The sequence below is a fragment of the Lathamus discolor genome, chromosome 6 (assembly GCF_037157495.1).
Source record: "Lathamus discolor isolate bLatDis1 chromosome 6, bLatDis1.hap1, whole genome shotgun sequence".
Lineage (NCBI taxonomy): Eukaryota > Metazoa > Chordata > Aves > Psittaciformes > Psittacidae > Lathamus > Lathamus discolor.
This window is the reverse complement of record NC_088889.1, coordinates 42,139,865-42,165,814: the sequence shown is the minus strand read 5'-3', so window position 1 is coordinate 42,165,814 and position 25,950 is coordinate 42,139,865. Positions and strand designations below refer to the sequence as shown.

General features: G+C 41.3%; 1 protein-coding gene across 2 annotated transcripts in view; it reads left to right on the top strand.

Annotated features, from left to right (window-relative positions):
* NUBPL (NUBP iron-sulfur cluster assembly factor, mitochondrial) overlaps positions 1-1,114 on the top strand; it is an 89,553-nt gene extending 88,439 nt beyond the window's left edge. For both annotated transcript variants that reach the window (XM_065686416.1, XM_065686417.1), the window contains one exon: positions 186-1,114. In XM_065686416.1, the coding sequence (XP_065542488.1) occupies positions 186-248 (63 nt within the window). In that variant the 3' untranslated portion in view covers positions 249-1,114. The remainder of the gene's footprint in view (positions 1-185) is intronic.
* The last annotated feature ends 24,836 nt before the right edge of the window (positions 1,115-25,950 follow it).

Here is a 25,950-nt window from a genome sequence, read left to right as displayed (position 1 = left end):
GTACTTCTTTTATGTATTAATGCGTCATTTTTCCTGAACACAAAACTGGCTAAATTGAACCCATTTATTGTAACATTTTTGTTGTTTCTTTGAAAGTGTGTAAAAGAACAGATATCTAATGTGATGTAAAATACTCGTTTTTATAGAAAATGAAAGGTGCTAAACATATGTTTCTATTTTTACAGGCTAAAGCCTATCTAAAGATAGCTATGGAAATAGTAAGACGACTACCAGTACCTCCTGCTTGAAGTTTATCACTGAAACTTAGCAAAAAAGCAAATCTTTTGGTGCGACCAGTCTAGAAGAGTCCTGCTACCTAATAATGCGGATGCCATATTTTAGTTCTAAGAACTTTTTTGGGAATTAATTTACCAGAGGTTAAGTTACTATGGTGATATTTACTGTTTTTCAAATCATTGTTTGGGCATGTCCAAAAGGATTAAAATATCCAAAAGATGATAGACAGTGTTCAACTGCTGGATTGTAACATCATCAAGCAAGACGGGATGAAGTACATTTTTCACATGTGTCCTATTTTAAGGTCAAGAATGAAAAAGAGCTACTCCAGCCAACCAGAATGATGAGAGAAATTCCAAGGCATAATTCCTGCTTAAAAAATGACATTTGCTATACTTCAGTTTTTGTCAAGTTGGGTTCAGCTTTTTACTGGGTTAACTACCAAGCTGACCTTAAGCTCTGCAAAATTTGAAGAAGCAAATACAGTTATGTAACTGCAATACTTCTGTGTGTTCATCTTTAAAGAGAATTTAAAAAAATCCCTGTATCCTCTGAAGAGTTCTTGTTGTGGATCCTGAGCAAATTCATCCGTTATTGGATGATGTTCGATCAGGAGGCAATTCAAGTTTAGTGGAGAACGGATTACATGACCCTGAGGCTTATTTCTTGACTGCTTTGCATTGTAATGGGCCGAGACAGAAGACTGGTAACCAAGGTCTTCACTGCAAGCTGTATGTTGTGCCTGAGCTCAGTTTGCTAGGGCATACAAATGATCAAGATAAATTAAATTTATGATTGCGTATTCCTGTCATAGTGCAGCAACTTGGAATTTGAATATAAAGATATTTTTGAAGTAAAGAAAAATGTGGTCTTCAAACTGCGTGGCCTCCTGGTTTGGTTTTTTTTTCATTGCCTTATATTTCTTCAACCTTTATTTTTGTGTTAGTGTGTGGAAGTGGAAGAACATGCCTTCAGGGAATGAGTTTCCATTTACAATTAAATGTTGGAGTTGACATTTAGGCTTTTTGATTTACATAATCAAGTACGGGTATCTTAAGCACACAGCTTAGCCGTACCACACTGGGAATTTAACTGTACTAGGGAGTTCTGCTGTTGACCTCTGTGGGATCAACCTTTTCCCTGTAGTTCGATTATTTGTTCATAATTTTGGATGTAGTTGCTTTTTCGTATTGTAGTGATACAACATAAAAAGGTGGTATACCTTTACATTAAAAATATTTAAGTAGTATTTACCCAGAATTTACATGGGAAAGCTGGGCATAAATTATGGATGGAATTTCAAGCTTAGGTGATTTTGTAAACACGTAAATTATACAGTCCGAAACTGTTGATTTTTTGCGTCAAGTCAATCTCTGAACCTTCTCCCCTGCGCCCTTCCCATGAGATCTCATATCAATGTTCAGCTTTTTCAGTAGCATGTAATCCCATGCCTGTAGAATTGACATGGATATTCACTTCCTTTCAGTTATATAATATATTTTACAAAAATTGAAGCTGGCTTAGTGTTCTGCCCTTTCATATTTTATTGATAACTTACTGGGGTTTTAATTGAGTTTTATATCTACATGTATTATTTATTCACGTCTGCTTTCCATACTGTAAAATACGTACTGCTTTACAAACTGTGGTTTTGGCATAGTATAATGACAAATTTCGCTGGAAAAAATGGGATACCTGCCTGTTTTAGTAAAAGACTGTAATACTTTCTGAACATTGGTGTTTATTATTTTTGTTCTCTTAAGTTTTTGAATCAGTCTCTGACAGCCAGGTCATGCTCAGGCTGGGTGAACAATCAGTATACAGATATATGGTTGGTTGTTTTCCCTTTCTTTTCTTTCTCATTATTTCTTGGGTTAGTTGAGGGATGAAATTTGCTTTCAAATGTCCTATTATTTTTACTCCTTTTAACATTTTTTTTCCTTTTAATTAAGTGCTGCGGTTTTGCTCTGCTGAATCTTTCAGCTGCAGAACTGTTTTGGATGCCTTTGTCAGGAAAGTGGTTATAATGATTAAATATTTTTTTCTAAGCCAATCTGAGAATTCGTATGTAGTTAACATTGTTGTGGAAGGATTGCACAGGGTAGTTGGTGAATCCTGATTTATTGATTATAAATTGTCAGTAATTAAAAAACCCCACATAATTGTACAGAATCGATAGGACACTTCAGCATTCAAAGATAGCAATGGTCAACCCAAATTTAAAATGAGAACACATTTGCTTTACTTTTCTCATGCTCATGAGTGAAAAAGTATCTGTTTCCCAGCCCGGCCCCTGCAAAGGAAATGCAGGGCACTGACACAGTGTTACTGCTACTTAATGTCATAGAAATACATTCTTGGGTTTTTTATTGTCATTATACAGTACACTGCTAAATACATATTAATGAATTCTAGCCAACATACTAGGTTTGAAATAAATCACAGTTCATAGAAGCACTGATACAAGTTAGTGGATTGGGGTGGTGGTGGTTGGATCAGCTGGAGGTTGAGCAGGAGACAGTGGCATTTAACCATAAATATAGCTTATAGACTTGACACACAGTGTTGTTTGCTTTTGTCAACTCCAATATTTTACTTTCATCTCTGTGATATTTCCTAGTGTACTAGCACATTTTTTCTAAAAATGCTAATCCTAGCAGTAGGACCTGGCTTTCCTGAGCTCTAGGGATAGATGCGCTTTGCTCGGGAGCAGTGGAGACTTTCTGCAAAATTACTGTGATCATGGGTTACCAGCACAGATTTATTAAAGCCGGTAGCACTGTAAGCTGCAGGTATGCACTGCAAAATCCCACAGAGGAAGAGAAAGAAGGAGGAAGGCTAGTGAGGCACGGGGCCAAGCAGGCAGGAGTGGGGACAGAGGCCAGCATCAGTCCCAGCTTGCCTGCTGTGTAGGTTAAGAGCAAGATTCCCAGGATCACCTTGCATCACTGTCAGTTGTTTTTGCTGTCATGACACAGCCCTTTGTCTAGTGAATCCAGTTCTTGTGCTTGCAGACAATTCCTGTTGTTGCTTGGGTGAGGAGTATATGGCCTGGGTCTTAACACAGTGCATTTCCTGGCTTTCAGAAGTTTTGGTTTTGATGAAAATGAAACTGAAGGAGGGTATAGAATTGTTTGCATCAGTGAAGTATTTTGTTATACAATCTTTATTGCTATGTTCAGGTCGTTGTGAACTGTTTAGCCTTCAAGACCATGGTTTATGCAGTCCTTCAGATGTTACATTTCTCACAACAACAGAGTTTTGAATCATAGAATCATAGAATAGTTAGGGTTGGAAAGGACCTCAAGATCATCTAGTTCCAACCCCCCTGCCATGGGCAGGGACACCTCACACTAAACCATCCCACACAAGGCTTCCTCCAACCTGGCCTTGAACACCGCCAGGGATGGAGCACTCACAACCTCCATGGGCAACCGATTCCAGTGCCTCACCACCCTGACAGGAAAGAATTTCCTCCTTATATCCAATTTAAACTTCCCCTGTTTAAGTTTTAACCCGTTACCCCTTGTCCTGTCACTACAGTCCCTGACGAAGAGTCCCTCCCCAGCATCCCTATAGGCCCCCTTCAGATACTGGAAGGCTGCTGTGAGGTCATTATTTGAAGGTAAGAGAAGAAAATAGTTTGCAAATAGTTTTGCTCTACTAGTTCGACTTTAAACTACAACAGGTTTTAGTTGCTCCGGTGGTCATGATGATGAAATAACATTAATGTAGAGAAAAAAATCCAGAAGCAGGTCATCTTCAATATATTAACAAAAATGGGTGTAATTCTGAACTTGCTTCAAGTTAATTGGACTCACTTGGATCCAGTGCAGCAGGTGAAGATATGAGAGACATATTTTTCCCTTAGTAACTATATGTTTTTCACCTAGACCTTCTCAAACTCCCTGTTGGGTCTTTGCTGCTTGTGATGCAGTTAGTACTGATTAGAACAGGCTTTTATCCAAGGCAGGTGCTGCTTTCTGGTTTGTTGGTGAACTTTGTTCAGGCTATTATTTGGCCTCCTAATGTAAACCAAAGGCTGCAAGCAACGGGGAAACCAGGGAGTAGAGAGGGGGCGAATCTTAGGCCAGTGGGAATATCTCCAGGTTCCCAGAGACCCTGCCGTAATAATACTGGGTTTGCAGGTGCAAGAATTTATGTGGGAGAGTAACAGCAGGAGAGCAACAGGAAAGGAAAACCCTTCTGTTGCTTAGGTGAAAGATTAAAGAGCTGTGAGAGGCTCTGTGGGTTACAGGATTGATTTGCAAAGGTGAAGGCGCCAAAGATGCTGTGTGACAGTATGAAGGGGATTTTGGTGTTTATCTTTGCAAAGCTTCTGTCAGAGTATGCCCAACCTCATGGCTGGCATGTGGGCTCTGTACCCAGGCACCCAAATGGCAGGCACTGCTCCTGTCCTGCCAGATGCCACTGCTGGGGATAGATCTCCATCCTTACTCTTCCACAGAGTTGGTAGTACTTACCCAAGGTGTGAGGAACTGAGAAGATTCAAATCGATAGCTCCTAAACTTAGAAGAAGTCCTCAGCCACCTGGCTTAGTCTTTCCATTGAGGAGCATTCATCACTTCTTCTGATAAAGCTGTATTGGTTGTGGAAAAAACAACGAACGTAGTCCTAATCACAGCTAATTATTTTTTAGCCTAATGACTTTGTCTGGATGTTGATCCTTGCTCCCAGCCATATTGATGACTTTTATCTAAGAAGGCTGAGAATAAAATGATCAGTTCTTAGGACAATGTCTGGCATTTTAGCTGCTTACAGACTTTTGAGAAAAGATTCAGGGGTTCTGCTTTTGCATTGTTACATGGATGTCATTTTCGTTTCTCACGGCCATATCTAGGCCTGTATTGTTGTTATCATTTTTATTTAATAGGCATGCTTCCTGGCAGAGATGGTTAGGGGGAAAGGATCCTGCTTAAGAATACTTGACAATAAGATGAATCTGAATTGCTGATGTAATTTCAGAATTGACTTATAATGGCAGGAGTTACAATGGTGATTATATTTTGTTTTGGCAGCATATCAGCCAAGGCACTGGTATGTGAGCCACATATCACAAAAACACAGCAAAAGAAAAAATTCATTCCAGAAGTTGTTTTCAGCCTAGATACAAGTCTTATCATTTTTTTGTGGGCTCTGTTTTACATTATAAAGATATTAAATCTGTAGAAAAGGTATATTTAAAGGTCTGTATTTTTCCATTATCTTCACATTTTCTAGGAGGTGTTTTTTTTTTCCCCTGGCAGGAAGAGTACAGGCACAACTTTTCATTCCTTATGCACCTATTCCTGTCAGTTTGTCCGTTCGTATGGGTCTGAATCTGAACACCCCCTGTAATCAATGAAAATAAATGGCTTCTCAGGAGTACGTGAGTCTTCGAGCAAGCTAGTGGGGGGAAGAACATCTGTTGTCTTTTAACATTGTTTTGAGGGCTTAAAGATTTATTTGAAGTCTTTTCACTCATACCACTGGGATTGTCTGAAACTTGTGTTATTTCCTGTGGTCCAGAGGTTTTTCTCTTTTCTATGAGAGCAAGGCAGGAGACTCCCCACACTCACCTCCCCCATATATGCTTCCTGTTACTAAAGAAGGCCTCTTTTAAAAACACAAGCTTCTGGTTACTTTTTCTGGAAAGTGTTAGCTTATTCATAATGATTTTCTAATGCTGCTCGTGAGGACTTTTTCCTTTTTACTTCGAGGGATGTTTCTTTTTCCCAAGCTCATATTGAAGAAATGCCATAATGTATTTTTAAAGCCGAGTTTGGCTGCATGCTTGGGAGAAATACACAGGGCGAGGAACAATCTTATTAAGCCAGGCCCATGTTCTGTAGATTTAGTGTTGGAGTGTTCATTCATTCAGTGTGTACATGTTGCAGATATTTTTACATCTCGTTGAGGGAAACTGTTAAAATGAACAGAAGTTCAAGAGACTGAACGTCTTCCTGCTCCACAGTCGCATTTTGAGGGTGGTGTGAGATCTGTCTGTAGGCTGGTCAGACAGGCCAGGGTGAGTTTACACGTTGTTTTATCTGCTGAATCAGGAAGTTTCTACATGCCTCTTTTCAGAAGAATTTCCATATAAACAGGCTTTTGTCTGTGATACCTTGAGGCCTCTAATTAATTACATTGCACATGGAGTCGGGAGGGTTTGGGTTCACACTCCCCACTTCCTCCAGCAGGATAATAAGACCCAGCGGCTATTTTGGAGAGTTACTTTTTGAAACAAGTGTTAAAAGGCTGGGAAAATGTGCCTCGTAAGCATCTAGGCTTTGAAAAGTTAGTCTAATAAACCCACATTGATTCGCGAGTGCCAGCGCTACTGGCATCTCTTTCGTAATGCCTTAGTATCCTAAGCTTTTAGAAAGCCTGTGAATTTGTTGCTTGTTTGCACTTTTTTACATATGCGTGTTTTATAAATGCATTTCTTACTAACACAGACACTGCTGCTTCACTTTGGGTTCAATTTCTCTGCAGTGTAAATAAACCTCTTTTTGTAAAGCAGTTTTCCTTGACTACTGGTAATGCTTCTAGAAAGTTATTCGTCTAGAAGAAGAAATGACAGGTTTGTTTCATGCTGAATGCCTTCTTCCCTGTGGGGTTGATAAAGGAAATTGTAGTCACTGTCTTGGTGAATGTTGTTGATTTTGTTACCCTGATGGGAAATATATCTTCACTAATACAAAATGAACCTGCTGATAAAATGCCTTTTAATTATTAAGAGCTTGTAGCTCATGAACATTGAAAGCAGTACACACGAGTAATTTATTTAAACTAGTCCCATATATGCACTTCTTAAGTACGGGTTTTAAGAGAGCAGTAGTGGTAAAGACTTAGAATCATAGAATCATAGAATAGTTAGGGTTGGAAAGGTCCTTAAGATCATCTAGTTCCAACCCCCCTGCCATGGGCTCATTGCGACTGAAATTGATTGCTTTCCACTGGCTGAAAATGTCTGCCATTTGCACAAGGATATGAGTCAGACAAGTATTATTCACCATCAGTGCCTGTGTACAGAATCCTATGTGTTAATCCCTCAGTGCCATGGTTTAGCGGTGGTCTTGGCAGTCCTGGGGCAGAGGTTGGACTTGATGATCTTAAAAGTCTTTTCCAACCTATCTGATTCTAGGATCCTATCTGCAGTAGCAGGTGACGGGAGCAGAGATGATGTGCTGGTACTTGCCTGGAATGACCTCATGCCAGGAAGCAACAGGAGTTTGTTTGGCACAGCAAAACTACAAATACATTTTCAGTGAAGGCGGAAGGGTCAGGGCAAAGCAGGGGATGTGGTATTAGTTTGTAAATGCATCTGCCATATGAAAGGAAATAAAATATACTGCCAGAAATAAAATTGGGAATGTGTCTGTCAGAACTGTACCGTAAAGGGAATGCGTGACCTGGGGTGCCTGCCACCCCAGGGATCCCAGTGCTTCAGAGAGGTGGGAGAGCAGAATCATCAAACCGTCAGGAGTCATCATTTAGGACACAGTTTCTGCATGTCAGGGAAGCTCTTGAAAAATGTATTTACAAGTGATTAGTTGAAAACAGTTGCCATGGAATGTTACTTGGGAAATTGGTCAGGCTTCAGATGACATGCCATCCCACGGTGGTGGTTTATTAAAGTCAGCGTTTTAGCTGTCTTTACCACAACATCTGAAGCTCAATACAATAGCAAGATATCTAATCACTGCAAAGTAATTTCCCTGACACTTGGGTGGTACCAACAACCAAGGAGTCATTTTGAATACCTTATTGAATTGCTCTACTGGAGCTTAGCGTACAGTATGCTGAAGTTTCATCGTATCCTAGTAACTTTATTTTCTATAAAAGTGTTCAATGTTTCTTTTTCCAGCCCCTCACTACTGTTGGTTGGTCAGATAAATAGAAAAAATATTTATATCTAGGGGCTCCCAGAAGGAATTTCATGCTTTGAGGTAAGGTTATGGAATTTTCTTCAAAACAAAATGGCGAACAGTGGGGTTGTTCTTTATTTTCTGTTTAGTTTTCAGGAGCTACAGTCATCATAAGGTATGTCATTTTGGACAGTCAGAGTGGAACTATTCTAACCAGGCACTAATCATGTCTTGAGAACGCATACACAAGCAACCTGAAGCTCTGGGGGTTTTTGTATGCGAATGTCTTTATTTAATCTTGTCTCATTGGCACGGGAACAATAATGCACTATGGCAGATGAAATGCAAAGGACATTTGAGAAGCACATGAGTTAATTGTCATGGTTAAGAACCACGATAACATACCTGTTGAACCCAGCGTTCTGGCATGTGCATGCGCAGACACTGGACGAGCCAGCAGCTTTCAAACCATGCCGCAGAAGTTTTTGCCTCCTAGGTGAACTCCAAACTCATTCTGTGATTTGCTATTGAGAAAAGTCACACCCTGAACTATGTCAGCATTGAACCTTTAGATTGTAGGCTCGAATGTCCCCGGCACAGGAAGTGACTCACCAAAATGTTTATTCTTCACATCGCGATCTACTCTCCCCAGGAAAACAGGAATCCATTACCTCCATAATGTACCGGTGGTGCTTATCAGGCTGTACAATATCCCTGCTGGGGCTGGCACTGGTCAATATTTGTTAGCAGCTGGTACTGTTTGTAGAAGGACAGTTGCTGTGTGCAATACTTGGAAACCATGTTCTGGAATTGCACCTGAATGCACCTGGCAGTGGTTAAGGGCTGTGATTTTTGCTTTGATTTACATTCCATCTGAGTAATGGTGTGTTGTTTGTAGGCAATGTATGGCCCTGTGATTCTGAAGTGTTACCATTCACGAGATGAAACCTTGCACTGAGAATGACTCCAACAGTGACACCCTGCCCTTGTAACTTCACTCTGGGAAGAGCTTTGCATGGGCAATAGGAGAGTGTGGCAGAGCGGTCCACTTTCCTCTTTGCCACGAAGGACATATTTGGGCCTGCTGGGACACAGAGATAACTGAGGGTCAGTAAAATGGTATGAGGAAATAGCCTTCCATGTTATGTTTGAACATGAGACTAGTAAGGAAGGAAACTTGGAGGGAAGCTGTTTATGGTTATAATTTCTTATGGGACATAAGAAATGCGTATTTTTTATAACTCCTGCTCTCTAGCTTAGTGCCACTAAGTTATAAAGTATCTGTGCAGAAGTGGTCAACCTAAAATGCGAAGGGTATCATTTGTTCACATTGTAGCATCTCAAAGGTAAGAAGTTTGCCTGCATCCCAAAGCCAAGCTCTAAGGGAGATCTCTCTGCACATTAGAAATATTAAGATGACTAATCCCTCATCGTAAAAAAGAATTCATTTCACTCCTGTGATGTGTTGTGGAGAACCAGATCACTCTCTCTCTGAAGGAGGCCAGTTAACAGCTTGACAAGACTGGCAGCAGTGAAGTTTCCTAGCAATGATAGCCTTGCTCTTCGGAAGGATTATTGCATTTTGATTAAGAACAAGTTATTGGCATTACTGTACACAAACTATTTGATTCAGCTGTTGAAATTGCTGAATGTTGGCCTCCGGGGATATTGTCCCATAAGACACCTGAGACTTTAATTTGGCAGGTAGTCCAAAAACCATTGATTGACCTCTGATGTGAGGCGCACAGCTCTGCTTATGCATGGGGCAGGCATGCATTGCGGAAGCTGCACCAATGTATAGTCTCTTCCAGGAAACCTCTGCCTGGCTCACTTCAGGCCTTGCTTTCCCTAAGGGACTTTTGAGCATTCATTCTCTTTTAGCGAGCTACATTGGAAGACGTTCTTATGAAGCAGCAATTCCATAAGAGCAGAAATACTGTCAAAGCTAATTCATCCTGGAGCTTGTATTAACTGCTCATTACCAGTGTTTGTCATTATGTTTTCTTCAGCTGTTGTTTTGGTGTAAGCAGTGTCAAGTGATCTGACAACAGCAGAAAATCACACTGCTTTCAGAGGTTGGATCCAGTTTAAGTGTGTTTCTAGCAGTTAGCAATCATCTGCAGATCAGCGTCTTTTTGGGGGGACACCCATTCTGCAAACCAGTCCTGATTTCAGCCTAACGGTGCTGTTTGCTGTGTTACCAGTGCTGTTGTTTGGGAACCGTGGTGCTGTGGGCTTGCCAGCTTCATGCAGAGCAAGCATGGCGTAGCGCTGCTCTGCGCTGGGCCCTCGGTGGCGTGCTGGCTCATCGCAGTCTGATGCAGTGATTCTGACAGCACTCACACGGACTGCGGAACATTGTGTAAATAAATGTTGGCATTTGTAATGTACACCCTGGACCAACCTCCTTCTTTGTGTTAGAGGGGCTCAGAGCACTAACTTCTCTGGAAAGGTGAATATCAGTCCACTGAATTCGCTATGAGGGCCATAAATCAGAGGTGCTTTCCTTAACATTTTCTGGTATGGGAAATTTGCCCGACCGGGTGAGCCCCTGGGAGACAGCTAGGCTTGTGGGAATGGGCTGCCAGCCCTGGGTCTCAGAGCAAGGTCCATCTACTAGAACCCATGATGAGGGCACAGCCCGTCCCTCCTAATGCTTCCTAATGGATTTCACCTCTTAGATCTCTGTAGGCTGTAAATCAAATGCAGGCATTACAGATCCCTTTTACCCCTTTACCTCCTTTACCGCCTGCGCAGCACTGCCTGTCTGTTCTTTGGGATTGGTGATGGGAGTGTGTGTCAGGTGAGATGTGCTCGGGTGCCACACTGGTGGAAGGGGAAGTTGGACACAGTTTTTAAGAAAGCACGAAGCTCTGCATGCAAAGGTGAGTACTGAGACTACATGGCAATACAGAGAGAGCCACAAGTCTGTGTGTGTTTGCAAACTAGCTGCCGGTTTTGTTTAAAGAAAAACGTCCCGCAGAAGTGTGGTTTTCACTAGGAGGCAAAGAAGAGGGGAGCAGAAGGGCAGAGCTGTGGTTTTATAAGGAAGCTCTCACATGTGTAACTAACACAGTAATTCTGCAATTTGGAAGTTTGACCAGGGTCCTCTTTTCCAAAGAGAAACACCACATTTTTTTCTCACAATGACTGTGGCACTCACCCTTCCTGCTGTAACTTCCCAAAACAAGGGGATAGTTCCTTTCATAACTTTAATCTTGCTGCTTCATTCAGGGATGAAATAACAGCCTTTACTAATCTAAAAGAAAGTAAGTGGCTTGGGTAGGTTTTCTACCCTTCAGGTTCATTCTGGGTTCCAAGCAGCTTGCAAATTACAGATACGTTGAGCTGTTGCAGCCTATAGAGTCCCCTTTTTAATGTCAGAGTAAAGTCATGGTGCTAAACTCTTCATCAGCTCTGCGCAAACAATTTTGCGGTAGGATGAGTACTATTGCCTAGTCCTTGTGCGCCATCAACAAGGTTGTTTCAGTGGCTGTAAAAGAATGAAACAACACATGGCTGTTTATCTTGTGAGTAATCATTGATAGGAATAGGATAAAAACATCGGATTATATTTGTTAGAAACTTGCTCGACTGTTTCTTTGCAACTAACCACACAAAACTGCATTCGCAGAGAGGCCGAGACAAGCAAAATAAACACTTTTTTTCATGAAAATTTTCCCGTAGGAAAGGCACTGGCTTTCATTTCATTGACTTTCCTTTTGCCTTTCATTATTTAAAAAAAAGCCCTGACCAACCAACCCCAAACCTCCCTGGTTCTCACCCTTTTCTGCTTCCTTTAAATGACTCAGTTATTGAACAGGGCACATTGAGCTAGGTCTTAGGTATGAGTTCTGAATAGCAGGAAGCTTTGGAGCCAGCAGCAATATTTGGGTGAAGACTTTCAGAAAGCACCAGCCCAAGCAATGTAGTCATTTGAGGTAGATTCCATTAATTTAGGTCTTTCCCATAAAATACCATTTTTTCTTGGCTTTGTCTTCATGACAGATACCAAGAAACTTACATTCTCTGATAATTTCATGTTTAATGCCTACCCATGCAATACATTAAAAGAAGCTTTTTTCAAGACATTTATTTATTCTTGTCAAATATATTTTTACATTTTCAAAACAGAATTGGTAATATTAAAGTTTTGATTTTCAAACCGGAATGAACTGCAACTTATTTCATGAGAATTTTGATTCCAAATTTTAGTACATTTTATACCAGCCCGTTGTTAAAATTATTTCTGCAGTTCCTATTATGTGCATGAATTTGAAATGCTACGACAAAAATAAATAGGTGTGCAATTGCTTCAGATCTTTTTCTAAGTATATAATGACAGGATATCTACCACATGTAATTGCTTCTAAATTCAACTACTTGATTGTGACTATGTTTTTGTAATGTTCTCTTCTAAAAGCTTACCATTTATATTTCAGGATATGCTGTAATTTACATTTATAACATTATTTTGACCCAGCTTATGCTAATATTGAGATTTCAAAAAAGAAAAGGGAGCCAGCTTCCTCCCCCTTTTTAAAGCACAGTTGGTGTGGCTCGGTAAAGTACCACAGCATGTACTGAATTAGAGATCTGCCTTGCAGCCTCTGTTCTTCTTGTCCAGTTTTGACATGACTTGATCAGATGCCCCTGGAGTCTTCCCCCAAGAGCTACACAATAAATGTATTCATCACAGATGTGAACAGCAGAGGCAAGGAAACTTCTGCCTTGGTAGGTGTGTCATCTGAGAAATCCACCCTGTTGTATTGCTGCAATAAAACATAAGGAGATGGCACAGATCATAGCTTGGGTTAGGTGGCTGTCTCCAGGAGGAGGAAAATTGGGCTTTAGCCCTATTTTGTAATGTTAAAAAAATACACGATGTGATCATCTCAGCCTCTGATCCAGCCACCTTAACTACAGTTTGTACAGCTTTTTATCAGTACCTGCATACGTAGAAGGTGTAATATTTCTACAGAAAATACCCACATACTCAAATCTGGCATACAAAAGAATCCCTGCTCCAGGGACCAAACAGGTCTGAACTAACTGAATACCTGTAGAGAGGTGTAAACCTGTCTCTAGGAAAGGATGGAAACCGCACTACCAGAACTATTTGGAAGCTTTTTCTGTTCAGATTCCTCGATGCGTGTAATTTCAGCATATGTACAACAACAAGGCATTTGTGTAGCTACTGTATAAGAGTACAGTATTTGGTACGTTTATTTATATATTGTGCCTAGTAATGCTCTAAACCCTGTATGCTTTCATAATTCATTGCATATAGACCTGACTGTAAACATCCATGCTAAATGCTAGCCTATGTCTTGTACATGCTGCTGATGCTGCCTGCACCCGTGTGTGGCGGAAGGTCCTCTTTGGAAACCCTGAGTTAATTTTGGGGGAAAAATGTACTTCTGAAAGAGCTGTAAGAGATAAGAAATATCTTCTTCAACTGTTATGCTAAAATAACCAAGCAAAGGCCATTCTCCTATTCCTTTAGCTAGGAGCGGTGTTCTTTCCTTTTCACCATTGTTATGGTGGTATCCTCCTGTTGGGTTGAACGTGCTTTCTTATATGCCAGAGATAGAAAAAGGTTGTGATTTAATATTGCTTTCACAGAACAATTAAAATACTTTAAATCTATTAAAAATGTGCTATTTATATTGATTCAGTTGTCTAGGTATGACTCATGTAAGGATGAAAATGCATTTTATGGAATAAGGGGCTGCCATGAAATTGGTTTGGAAAATGGTGAGGGGAAAATCACTTCTACAGAGGAGAGATCATCTTGAGCATGTATGGACAAATACTGCCAGATATTCTTTAAGAACACTATGTAACTATCTATCACTTCTATTTTAGTTCTTGGCACAGCCTTATTCTAATATTTTTCCCATGCAAACAAACATCTAAAAAAGCTTCTGCTTATGCTCATTAGCATAAACACCTTCAACAGCACATTGAAAGTGACTTCTGCATCTGGTTACCTTGTAATTTATTAATAAGCTCATGCTGTTTAATAAATGATTTTTTTTTTGTGAAAAGCATTAAAAATTTATGTTTGAGAGATTTTTTATTTTTCATTTTAGAGAAGTGAGAAAATAGTCTGGAGTTTGATTTCTTCTCTTTCTATCTGTTGTAGATATCTACATTTTCTATCAAGATACCAGGTAATGGTGCACAAAAGGGGAAACCTTGCAAAGGTCAAGGAAAACATCTTTTCAATCCAATGAGGCAGTGAAATGCTGAACAGGGAACCCAGCCCTGGAAGGTCACCACTGCATGTGAATAATTTAAGGAAGCAAAACCAGTACCCAGTTTTGCTTTTTGATTTTGCATTAGAATGATGGCCTTAGCCTGCAACACTGCAGTCATCCAGATTCTTCCTTTTTATTTCCTTTTCCATACTGATATGTGATTAGTTAGAGTTTGGGTTTTTACCACTTGGATTTGTATGTCAAGGTTACTTCCTTGTGGCTTGGAGCTTTGAAGAGCTAGTTATAACCTGTCCGTTTCCAATATGCTTTTATGCATATCTCCTTACATGCATGGCATACCTACTAAAGAAATGATAATTGTCAAGCTGGCAGAGTCTGTCCATGGCCTGTCAGGGCATCTGGACGTTTGCTGAGTATTGGTTTTTCTGCATAATGTGAATTAACGGAACATTTCAAATCCTCGTCTCTTCTCTGACCTACGGCTTTGTACAGCACTGCAAAGGAAGCATTATCAGAACAGGGATCTGAGTGGGTGATGGAGCTGAAATGTGAGTGCTTGGTGTATTTGCACAAGATGGGACAACTAAAGCTGAGCAAGAAATGAGAAATTACAGGGAAGTGCAAACCGCTGTTTTATCCAGCTTGGAACCAGATGTTTCAGACACCAGAAAGCTTTCAGACACCTCTCACAGACTTCAGCTGGCACCAGCTGATGCTAAAAAGGGAGAATTCAGTCATTGCTGGCCTTTTCTGGCTTTATTTCCAGGAGAGAAAGAAGTCAGAGTGCTAAAATAAAGTCACTCTAAGGTCTTAGGAAAGTTAATATTTTAAAACATGTGTTTTATATTTCTTGATGTGACCTCCAGTTACAGGCAAATGAAAGTGAAGGTGAGAACAGAAAATCAAGAGCTAATATTGACTCAGAGTGATCTCAAGTTCAGTACTGCCAAAACTGAATTTAAAAGCCATCAGGCTGTGTAAAACTCATGATGTGCTTACAGAGAAGTAAAAAACCAGCCAGCCAGCCAACCAACCAATCAGCTAACCAAACCCCTCTTTTTATTTGCCTGCAGTTTTTGAGGCTCTACTTGAGACCATATTCATGTTTCTGCAACTGTGGAGACTAGGACGTTATTTTGTGTTAAGGGAAGTCAGCATCATAAACTCACAGAGCTGCAATATGAGGGGGAAAATTAGGAATATTTCAGTGAAATCGTGAAGGTTGGTAGGATTGCAGGTTGTGGAGATACGGGGCAAAACTCCACTGTTGTTAAATTATTGCTTAGGCACTCGCAGAGGATTACCTTTCCATGGGCCTATTTTAATGCGGCTGCTGTGGTATTGGATGAACAAGGTTGTAAATAGGGCTTATCAGTGAAGGAAATTCTGTGGCAGGAAACAGACAGTGGCTGCAGTGCGGCAAACTATAAATACTCAGTGAATGAAGGTCTTGGACAGATGACTCTATGAAGGAGCTCACCTATCTCCTGAATTAGATGGACTAGAGTGAAAAAATGAGGGATTTTGCTGGATGCAAACATCCTCATCCCCTCTGACATCAGACAAACACAGCAAATTCCTACTGGCACTTGAATGAAAGGGCTAGTAAGGACTTTGTGCAGTAACCTAACTGCTCTGATTTCTGCTCTTTTGAACCAAGTGGACCCCTATAGATAACACTGAGACTATAATAAGCTGTATCCCTGATGCAGAAGACATCAGGTCGGTTGGTTGGGAATCTTCTGGAAAAACAGCGCTGCATCAGTAAGTGGTGACTGAATAAAACCAAGTCTCCACATTTCCATTTCTCTTCCTTCCCCCTCTCTAGCTCCCTTCTTCCCCTCCTTCCTACCTTCTTATCCCTTTTGTTCCTCCGGTTACCAGTGCTGCGATTCTGGCCCTATAGCATCTCTTAGTTGCAGTTCTGCTTCTTGCTAGACTGGTCTCAGGTATTTAGAGATCCAGGAAGTAAAACCTGTGCTCAGACCAAGGAGTTACTTTACATGGCTTACACACAACCTCTATGTCTACCTTTTTTTCTTTTTTTTTGTTGTTCATTTATATACTTTTTAATTGAAACTTTCTGCAGACAGGCTGTGTTCTCTGCCTTTTGTTTCTCCAGTCCCGGGCCCTGCTTCTGCTGGGCTTGTAAGTAATTGAAACTTACAAAAATTAGATTTTGTTATATATTCAGTTCTGCTGAGCTTTTTATTTTCTCTTAGAATCCTTAATCTTGACAGTGCTCCCAATGCCCTCAGATTCAGGTATTGTCTAAAGTGTGCATAAACAACCTGTGAGGTGAAGGGGTGACTGATCCATATGAATTTACTTTTTGGACTTTTTGTTCTGGGTTTTTCTTCATACCTAACGCTTTCCTATCTGTACTTCCTCTCTCTTTCTTCCTTCGTCTGATGAAGGAGTGCTAGCACAAAGAGCTCCTCAGTAGCAACAGCCTTGGTGTGCGGTGAGGGTCAGAGAGGTGAGATATTCCCATCCTGGTTAGAGGGAGAGATGAGAAGAAGGGTACGCAAGGAAACATACTCACAGCATGAGCATTAATAACTGGTGCCTACTAAATACATAAAAGGTTGGTGTTTCGGGCCAAGTAAAACGCCTTGATCACGGTTGCCAAGTGAGTCAGTATGTTTTCTATATAAATTTAGAGGTATGGCCCAAAATCATTGCTTATGGCAAGTTTCAGTTCTTAAAGCTTACCATCAGGTTACTGTACTGCTCACACGTATGGCAGATGTCCTTTCCACCCTGAGGGCCCAGGGTGACTGTTCTCACAGACTAGGAAAGCACCGGCTGGTTTCCATTTCCATTAGGCTTTGGTGCACCTAGTTTGGACTGTACTTGTCAAAACCAGCCCCTGGGTACTGCTCAGTCGTGGTGTCCCCAGCGTTCCTGGAGAGTTTGTAGCTATCTGATGAATTGTGAGATAATGGATATTTAAAATACTGAACAATCTGACTAAAAATTGCTTTGGGAGCTCAGGAAACCACTTGCCCCATGCCTGTGACTGCTCCCATCCTCAGCTCCCTCACCGGTTGCATCTGGGATAATAGCCCCATGGTGTTTTTAAACAGCTCCACGGCTGTTAAGAGCAGAGACCCAGAGCTGCACAGAGCAAGGAGAAAGCAGGCACTGCTGTAATGACTTTGGGGCTGAAGTGGGTGTTGAGAGACTGAGTCATGAGGCTCCCAGTGGTGGTGGAAAGAGAAACAGTGATGGAGAGAATCATCCTACAGCTACCTGAAAGAAGGATGGAGAGAGGTGGGTGTCGGTCTTTTCTCCCAAGTAACAAGTGATAGGACATGAGATAACAGCCTTAAGTTGCACCAGGGGAGGTATAGGTTGGATATTAGGAAAGATTTCTTCGCCAAGATGGTGATCAAGCTTTGGAACAGGCTGCCCAGAGAACTGGTGGAATCACTGTCTCGAGAAGTGTTCAAAAGCCATGTAGGGACAGGGACATGTAGGCCCTCAGGGACACAGTTTAGTGGTGGTCTTGGCAGTCCTGGGGTAATGGTTGTACTTGATGATCTCAAAGGTCTTTTCCAACCCAGTTCATTCTGTGATTCTATGATCTCCACTCAAGTATCCTTTGCTAAACCATCATCCACTTTGGAAGCTGATTTCTGTATGCTAATAAAATGGAATTGCAATTCTGAAATGTGTCCATATCAGTACTGGATGCAGACTTCTATACAGAATTTTATAGTGGAAAAGAAAGAGGGAAATTTGTAGTCTCTTCTACTCTAGTAATCACTGCTCCTAATTAATAAGTGTTTGTTATCTCTAAATTGAATTAATACTGGGAGGTACTCGTTCTTGTTGCTGAGCTTTGCTTAATCATCCAGACATTTGATTCAGCACTGACTAACCTAGATGCCAAGTCCATATAGCTAATACATTCCCCTGCTCTTGGGGCACTATTAGTTAGCAAGCTGCCATTGAATGCGGAACACGTGGGAACTGCGGTGTGGTGTGAATATGCTGGCCCAGCAGACTTGTTCCAGTGCCAGAGTGCTTCACAATCGGACATAATTTTTCAGTGTCACATTCCTTTTCAGGGCACCTTCCTGGCATGTCCAGGCTTTTGTTTTCTTCTCTCTGAAACACCATTAGGTGCTGAGAGATCCTGGAAGTAAAATCTGCGCTGAGACTTGGGAGTGATTTACATGGCTTGCACACCACCTCCCATCCCTTCTTCCACTGCTGAGGTAGAAATAGCCATGAAAGCATCTAGTTGTCCCCTTTCTCCGCCTTCCCTTTAGCTTCACAATGGCCTCTGAAACCGTATTTCAGAGAATTCTACTAGGAGCTGTAGGACTGAAATACAGGTAAAGTAAGATGAAATGAAGAAAACTCCTAATTCTTTAGTTAGGACAGATGGTATAATTTGGCATGCTAACAGTGTAGTGCCATGAGTGTGATACCCAACACAAAATACAGCACCCTACCTGTAATTCACAGGGAGTAACCAAGGGGTTTCTTTCATCCTGATCAGGTATCAACCTGCACATACAGGTATGTTAAGCTGTAAGTAAATGCAGTGCACTGTGAGAGGCTGCCTCTGCTTGAGGTGGTACCTTGTTGCAGCTGTGATAGGTCAACAATATAAGCAATGTGACATTTGCAGGTGGAGAGAATATCTTTCGGGATATCAGCTCAGGGAGCCCATCAGGCCCTCAACCCCAACTTTGGCCTTTGGGTTGGAAACAGAAGCTTCATTATAAACTCAACGTACTAGTACTGCTATAGAACTGAAGAAACCCAAAAACTTACCCAGCCTTTCCAACTCTACCAGGTCATCTAATAAAGGTTGTTACCTCTACCTTTAAACTGTACGGGCATTGCATTATCCCTTCTAGGAGCTACACAATTAAAAGTTGTGGGCCAGCTTTACTGAAAGGAATGGTACTTCCTAGCATCACTGCTCCACTGGCACAATGACTGTATTGAATCTGTCACGTTCCTTCAAGGCCCCTCACATGGGAGGACAAAAGCTGAAGTATCACCCACCAAGGAGTCAGAGTTGTTCAGCATACTAGAAAGACAAAAATAATGTATTTTATAGGCACTTATCTGGGCTCTCTTCACTCAGAACCCACTGCTTTTCAGGCTGCAGTGGGTTCAAGGATAACAGCAGACTCCCCAGGGTCCTTGGTTATTGTTGGGTAAATCCAGCTCTAGATCTTTATAAAAAGCATAGAGCAAACAAATATGAAATAATAAAGTGAAAGGTGAGAACAGGGCATTGTATTGAATCATACCATCGATCATAATTTCTGCTCTATTTTGTCTATTCTATTTTTAAGGACAATATTGTTAGCCCTCTCTCCCTCTCTGTATGTTGCTACAGCATTGCACAGCTTTGCTTACCTTTTTATGGGGCTCTTAACACAGGAGCCTCTCTTCTTTCCAGTATTTGTACCCATCTTTATTTTGTTCCTCACTTGCTGAGGATGGAGCAGTACTCACTGTTGGTGCTGTGCTCTGGTCAGGCAGGAGGTCTGTCAAAACCAAAAAGGGGACACATTCCTTTCCTTTCTCGGGGGGGCTCAGCAGCGTATTGAGGCTTGGGCTTCAGAATTGGACTTGGTATTTTAGAACTAAGCAGAGTGCACAGTCCTCTCACAGTCCACGGGTGATTGCACATTGTGCTCTTAGCAGTTCATTAGTCTGACGTTTTACTTGCTTTCAGTTTTGAATGGAGATTTCTGCATCCCCATCCGGCTAGGGAAGCCCCAGAAACAGGCTTAGTTGGAAACTTTTGGACAGACCTTTTGCTTTTGAAAAATGCTTATTCATTGAAACTGACTTGTGTAGGGGACATCGATTTGGATTTTTTTTCACTTGCTTTTTGGTGTAGATTATACTATTGCATAACCCTGATTTCAGTTGGTATGAAATGAAAGCAGAATGAAAAGAAAACCATGAAAACAAGAATGAGATGTTTTGATGTGGATTTTTAATGCTGTTTTGTGGGACATTCCAGCTTTTTCAGTCCTCTCTGGAATGAAACTGTTTTTGCAACATCACCCGTTCATGAGAGGGGCATTTTGAAATTCCACCAGTACTGTGACCTGAACTGCGTTGCTCATCCTCCTCTTCCCACCTGGCAGTGCTGTGCAACTCTGCTGTCCTCTGCAGAAAGGAGACAAAGAGAGTCCCTAGGAAAAGAAAGCAGAAGAAGGGAAAGGAAATACAAAGAAGGAAAATAGTTGATCAGGTTTTTGACAACAGGAACGTAGCAAAATTGTGGAAAACTTTCTGAGAGGAAGAAAAGAGGAAAACGATCGTGATCAAGTGAAGGGGCACCGGGTGACTCAGTGCTGCCTTAAACATGCTGATAGAAAAGGCAGGATGGCTGTGACTGAGAGGCTACAGAAAAGGTGGGGGGAAAAAATGGGAAGTGAAAAATCAAGTGAAGACAAACCCAAAGAACACGGTGAGACTCCCTTCCTAGTAATTCTGTGGAAACAAACAGTGGTTCTGGGTATGAGGTGCTATTTTCTGTGTATTGAGAGAGCGATAAGTGCCCTGACTTCTGGTACATTTTCCTGCCCACTTGAGAGGCATGCTTCTGCCCTAAAGTTTGATAACAGGAACAGGCTGTGCCATGGAATTCCATGAGCTTTAATATCTCTGGCCACCATGGATGTCACAGAGCAGGAGTATCATGCAATTGCTCTTTAATTATATGATTAGTTAATAGGGTTTCCTATTAAACACCATGTAACTACGTGGAGATTACCATGTAATTACCTTTAGTAGATCCAAACCTAATTAGCATATAACCTGTATTCTTGCCTTGTGGTTCAGCAGGCTATAATCTTGTAATGATATGGTACTCACCGTGTTGTTACCCTGGCACTACGCACTAATTTCCATGCAGTTAAACGCACAGTAGCTTTCATACAAGAAGTATTTGTGCCCTGTTAACAGCTGTCCTACAAACTTGTGTCCCTGTTGGCTTTGACAATGACTTAAGCCAATTACATTTTCAAATTGCCTTTGTGAAATGCTTTTGCTCTACCCCTTGCTTGCTGCCGCGCTGTAAACTCAGCTGGATGTGAACTGTAAAAACAATTATGAGATAGGCGACTTGATTAGCTCCATTCATGTGCTTCAAATCTAGTGCAAAATGTACGCGCCCATGTTCCTGATGTTTACTGTTCGTTTGTGGGAAGCAGTGAGTTCTGGGTAGCAAATGCTGCAGGTAATGCACCACTTCAGTGATCATAATAAAATTATGTGTGCTTTAAAGATAGATAAGATACTTTTAGTGGAGGTAAAGTCTTTCTGTGTGTTGTTTCTCTTTTAAAATTCAGCAGCAATAATGGGGAGCAAAGCTGGCCTGTGTGATAAACAGGGGGTGTATCTTTCAGCAGGTGAATAAAAGTATTTCTAAAATATTTGCTTTATGTTTTGGCATGTAGGAGAGCAAATGAACTGTGTTCATTCTGCAGTGTATTCTTTGCCATTCAGTTTCTAATGAAGGGCTGCATCACACCTCTCAGCTGGGATAGGACAGGAAAATGACCACTATAAGTGGGTGGATTTTTCTGGCTGTGTTGTTTTTTCCTTTCTTTCTTTCTTTTTCCTTCATTTTACTCACTCCTTACCTTTGCAGTGGTTTTCCCTGGCAGACTAGAACTACAAAACATTTTTTCTCGGCTGAGAGTTGAGCAAACCAAAATCGAATGTTGCAGTACTTGGAGTGTGTAAGACACAAAATCTCACTCTTTATGGGCTATAAATCTGTGTCACTTTATACAGGAATGGTGCGAGCTACAACTGTTCCTCCTTCAGCTCAGAGACTTACCCAGTAATTTGCCACTAAAATGAATAGTGTTTTTCAGGGATTGTCTCTTAGCTACAGTAATAATTTCTGCACTGATAATTTTTACTGTGCCTAGTATGTGATTTCAGAAGCTAATGCCAGTTATTAGGATGTCAGTATGTACCTTGTCAGTGGCTTTTTGCAATAGCTGTCCACCCCATCAGCCTTCCTGGCTGATGCCTATAAAGACTGTTTGGTCATTCAGACAACAGCAACATTTTCATTGGATCACTTAGAAATATTCAGGTTAGTAATGTGGAGGGTTGTCCTTGCTGTTTTTACTTTATGTAATGTTTGCAAGCAGGAGTCGGATGCAATCACAACAAAGCAATGCCCCAAGTTCTGTCATCTGCAGGTGCAACAAATGCACTTCACATTCCCGTGTTCAGCTGGCCCATAAAAATGTTCAGTAGGAGCAGAGCTGGGCAGAGACCCACAGATCTCTGCAGGTCTCCCTACCTAGTCCCTGTATGCTTCACTTCAACAGAGACATTCTGCTGCTTCTGAGTGTGTAGGTTTTCTTCTTCGCTGGTTCTGCACCAGTCTTTGAATAGATTCATCTAAACTGTATTTCCCTAGCCTGTTTGTGCTAGGGAATGTCACGTGAGACCATGCCAAAAGCCTTAATAAGTCAAGATATATGACATGCGCTTACTCTTTTCTGTCTATCTCTCTTCTGTGTCTGCTTTGTCAGAGAAGGAAATTACAACAGTTTGACATGACTTGTTTTTGGCAAATCCGTTACTGGCTTTTACTCATCTCTCCCTCTCTCTCTTTTCTCTGTTTACAAGTAGTTTATTTGCTCCAATACTGCTCCTGAAACTGTCTCTGCTTTGGGGTTTGTTTCATAAGTTACATCAGTTAGCTTAATAAAATGCATTACATCTCCATATTAACTGTTTCTTGGTGTGTATCTCTACAATATCTAAGGTACAAACCTGTGCTGCCGCTACAGTATCTACATAGACTGGTGTGAAATTTCCTAGGCCCTCCACTCACCTCTTTTAAATAAGAGCGTGGTGCTGCCTTTTTCCCTTTTCCTGGACCTCATCATTTGCTATCCATGAGCTCCAAGAGATAACTACTAATGCTTCTGACACTGTTTCACTGACTTCTTCAAGTATCCCATGATTAAATTAACCCGGTCAGGTGAACTGAAAACATCCAGCTACTCTTTTAAATGTCTTTTCCTTTCTTCTAGGCAGAGATATTAACCCATGAGTTGTTGGTACTACTGGTGTTAGTGAACTGGCTACAGCTAAATGAATTTGATGCTTTGACATTTACAGATCTGCTGCTGACAGCTTTCTTCCCCTATGAGCAGCAAACCGGTTCTTTTCTTGGTCTTCTTTTTACTAATAACCTATTTATAGAAATACACGCTTGTTGCCATGGATGTTTCTTCCTACTTGTATCTCATTCAGTCCTTTTCTGATTTTGCCCCTGCCTTTATTTTGTTCTTCTGTGACCTGGCTTACACTTTCAAGTACGTTTCCTTCTTCTGTTGCGGGCAATGAAAAGCTTTTGATGCAGACAGATGAGGAGATAAGCACCAGCCTGTACTTAAGTATTACAAATATTTAATAGATACCTGAGATGCATAAATATAAAACCATGTAGGAATTCAGATGTGCAAGTGGATGCAGGTTCAGCAGAGCTGGAGTTAGAGAAAATCTTCCTGAGCTATGTGTGATCTTTACAGTGAAGTGGTTGGTTTCTGTAGCAGTTAATGTTCAGCTTTGCTGCATGTTGTTGCTTGGGATTGATGATGTAATTTGTCATTTCAGAGTAGCTCTAGGAACTGACATGAGGCAGCAACACTGGAAGAAATTTGCTTGCCTTACAGGAAAGCTGTGGGATAATCTTGGAGCCATCTTTTATCTTCAGGCTTGTGTGTTTCAGCCTTCATTTTTCTCTGTAATTTTTCTCTTTGTCACATTTCCACTTCTCTCTCATCATCAACCAGGAGGTGTCAGAAAGCTGTGGAAATCCATGTGGATTTCATTAAATCCATGGGAAAGCCCAGCATGTCACAGGCAAAGGTACCCAATGGCAGGGAGTTAGCAGGTGCTCTTGGCTGCAGTGCCTGTTAGTGGACTGAGAACAAGCCACTAGCTGCAAGGTTATTGTGGTGGAACTGGGATCACTGGTGAAACTGGGATTCTTATTACCAGAGGGTTGGCAGCTGCATTAGTGATAAGGGCTGCTGCGAGAGCCTCCTTGGCGTTTTGTGTGAAATCAGGAGCACAGCAGGACTGCGTGTAATGCCTGAGTCTGGGATGCCTATACTAATCTTGGGGAAGCAAATGAGGAGAGGAGCTTTGGCAGTTTAGTCCTGACCTTGTTGCTTCTGTTTATTTGAAATCTCTAAAGGTGACAAACCTGTGGACTCTTTACCACCACAACAAAAAGGATCAGTGTTCCTTTGCCTGCGGATATACTTATGTTCTGATACCTACTTTGAAATAAATGATCTGTAACAAAGCTGGTTTCATCTGGGGTGCCTGACTGAAATCTGCTGTCTGATGAGAAAGCGATTGTCCATCTTTGTTTCCTGTCTGGTCTGTGATGTACTAAATAACTTCAGGCACATGTTGTGCAGCTTGTGCTGGCATTGAACCAGAAGAAGCTTTGTGTGTTCGCTAATGAGATCAATGCTGTTGGGAGCAGACTCGGCGTTAACTGTCAAGTTTAGCTATGACGTTTTGTGCTGCCTGCTTTTGTCCTGTGTGCCAGTAATAGCTTTCTGCAGTACACAAAACTGGCTGCCTGGAACCTTTTCTTTCCCCCTAAAATGTTAACTTCTCTCATTCTTTGGAGAAATCCTTGTGGTTTGAGGCAGTACTGGTCCGTCATGGGCAATGAGTTGCCTAGACTCTTAAATGCAGGAGAGGGATGAATCTGTGGGATACAAGTTCGAATGGGGGAACAGGTGCAGCCTCTCTCTGGGGTAGTAATGGGGACATTATTACATCCTAAAACTGGGAAGTTTAATAACAGTGACAGTAAGAATGGTGGAGTTCACCTTTCAGCAGAATATAAAACTGTCAGTGGCATTCAAAGCTTGGTTTCTTTAAACTTCCTGTTCTCACAAGAGCTCTGATACTTTACCCTGTTCTGAATGGAGATGGTGAGGACATCCTGAAAGAGTGATAGCACTCACATTTTACTCAGGTCTTAACTAGAGCTGTGAAGTGACCTATTGACCATGTACTGGTGATGAAGCTGAAGGAATACCCAGGGTCTTGGTTCTCCCTCCCTATATAAGAGCTATTTGGCAGTGTCCCTCTTGGACATGTTCATGTGATGACAGATACACTGAGGACAGAATCTGTACTTTCATCCTGGATTAGTTCTGCTCCTGGTTCTCAGACTTCCATATGGAACCAGGTGCCTTGGCTTATCTTCTCCTGAGTGGGGTGCTATGATCTGAATAACATAGCAATGGTGGGTTCTGAATATTGGTTTTGAATTATCCCAAAGAAAAAAGTTATTTGACGTGTTTTAATTTTGTTTGAAATTCTTTATGCATCTGTACTAACCTTCTTCTCTTCTCTTTCTTCAAATGTGGATTTTAAAGGTACATTTTTTCAATCCATCTCTCCGAATCTCAGTTCTGAGCAAAATAATACAATTATCTGTCCGCAGCTGTGCATGAAGAACTTTGCTGAGGAGCCAGTCTGCCATTTTCCAAACGTTTTCTTTCTTTTTCAGTGACTCAGTAGAGACAAAATCACCCTGAGCACCACTGTCTGTTTAAACTTAA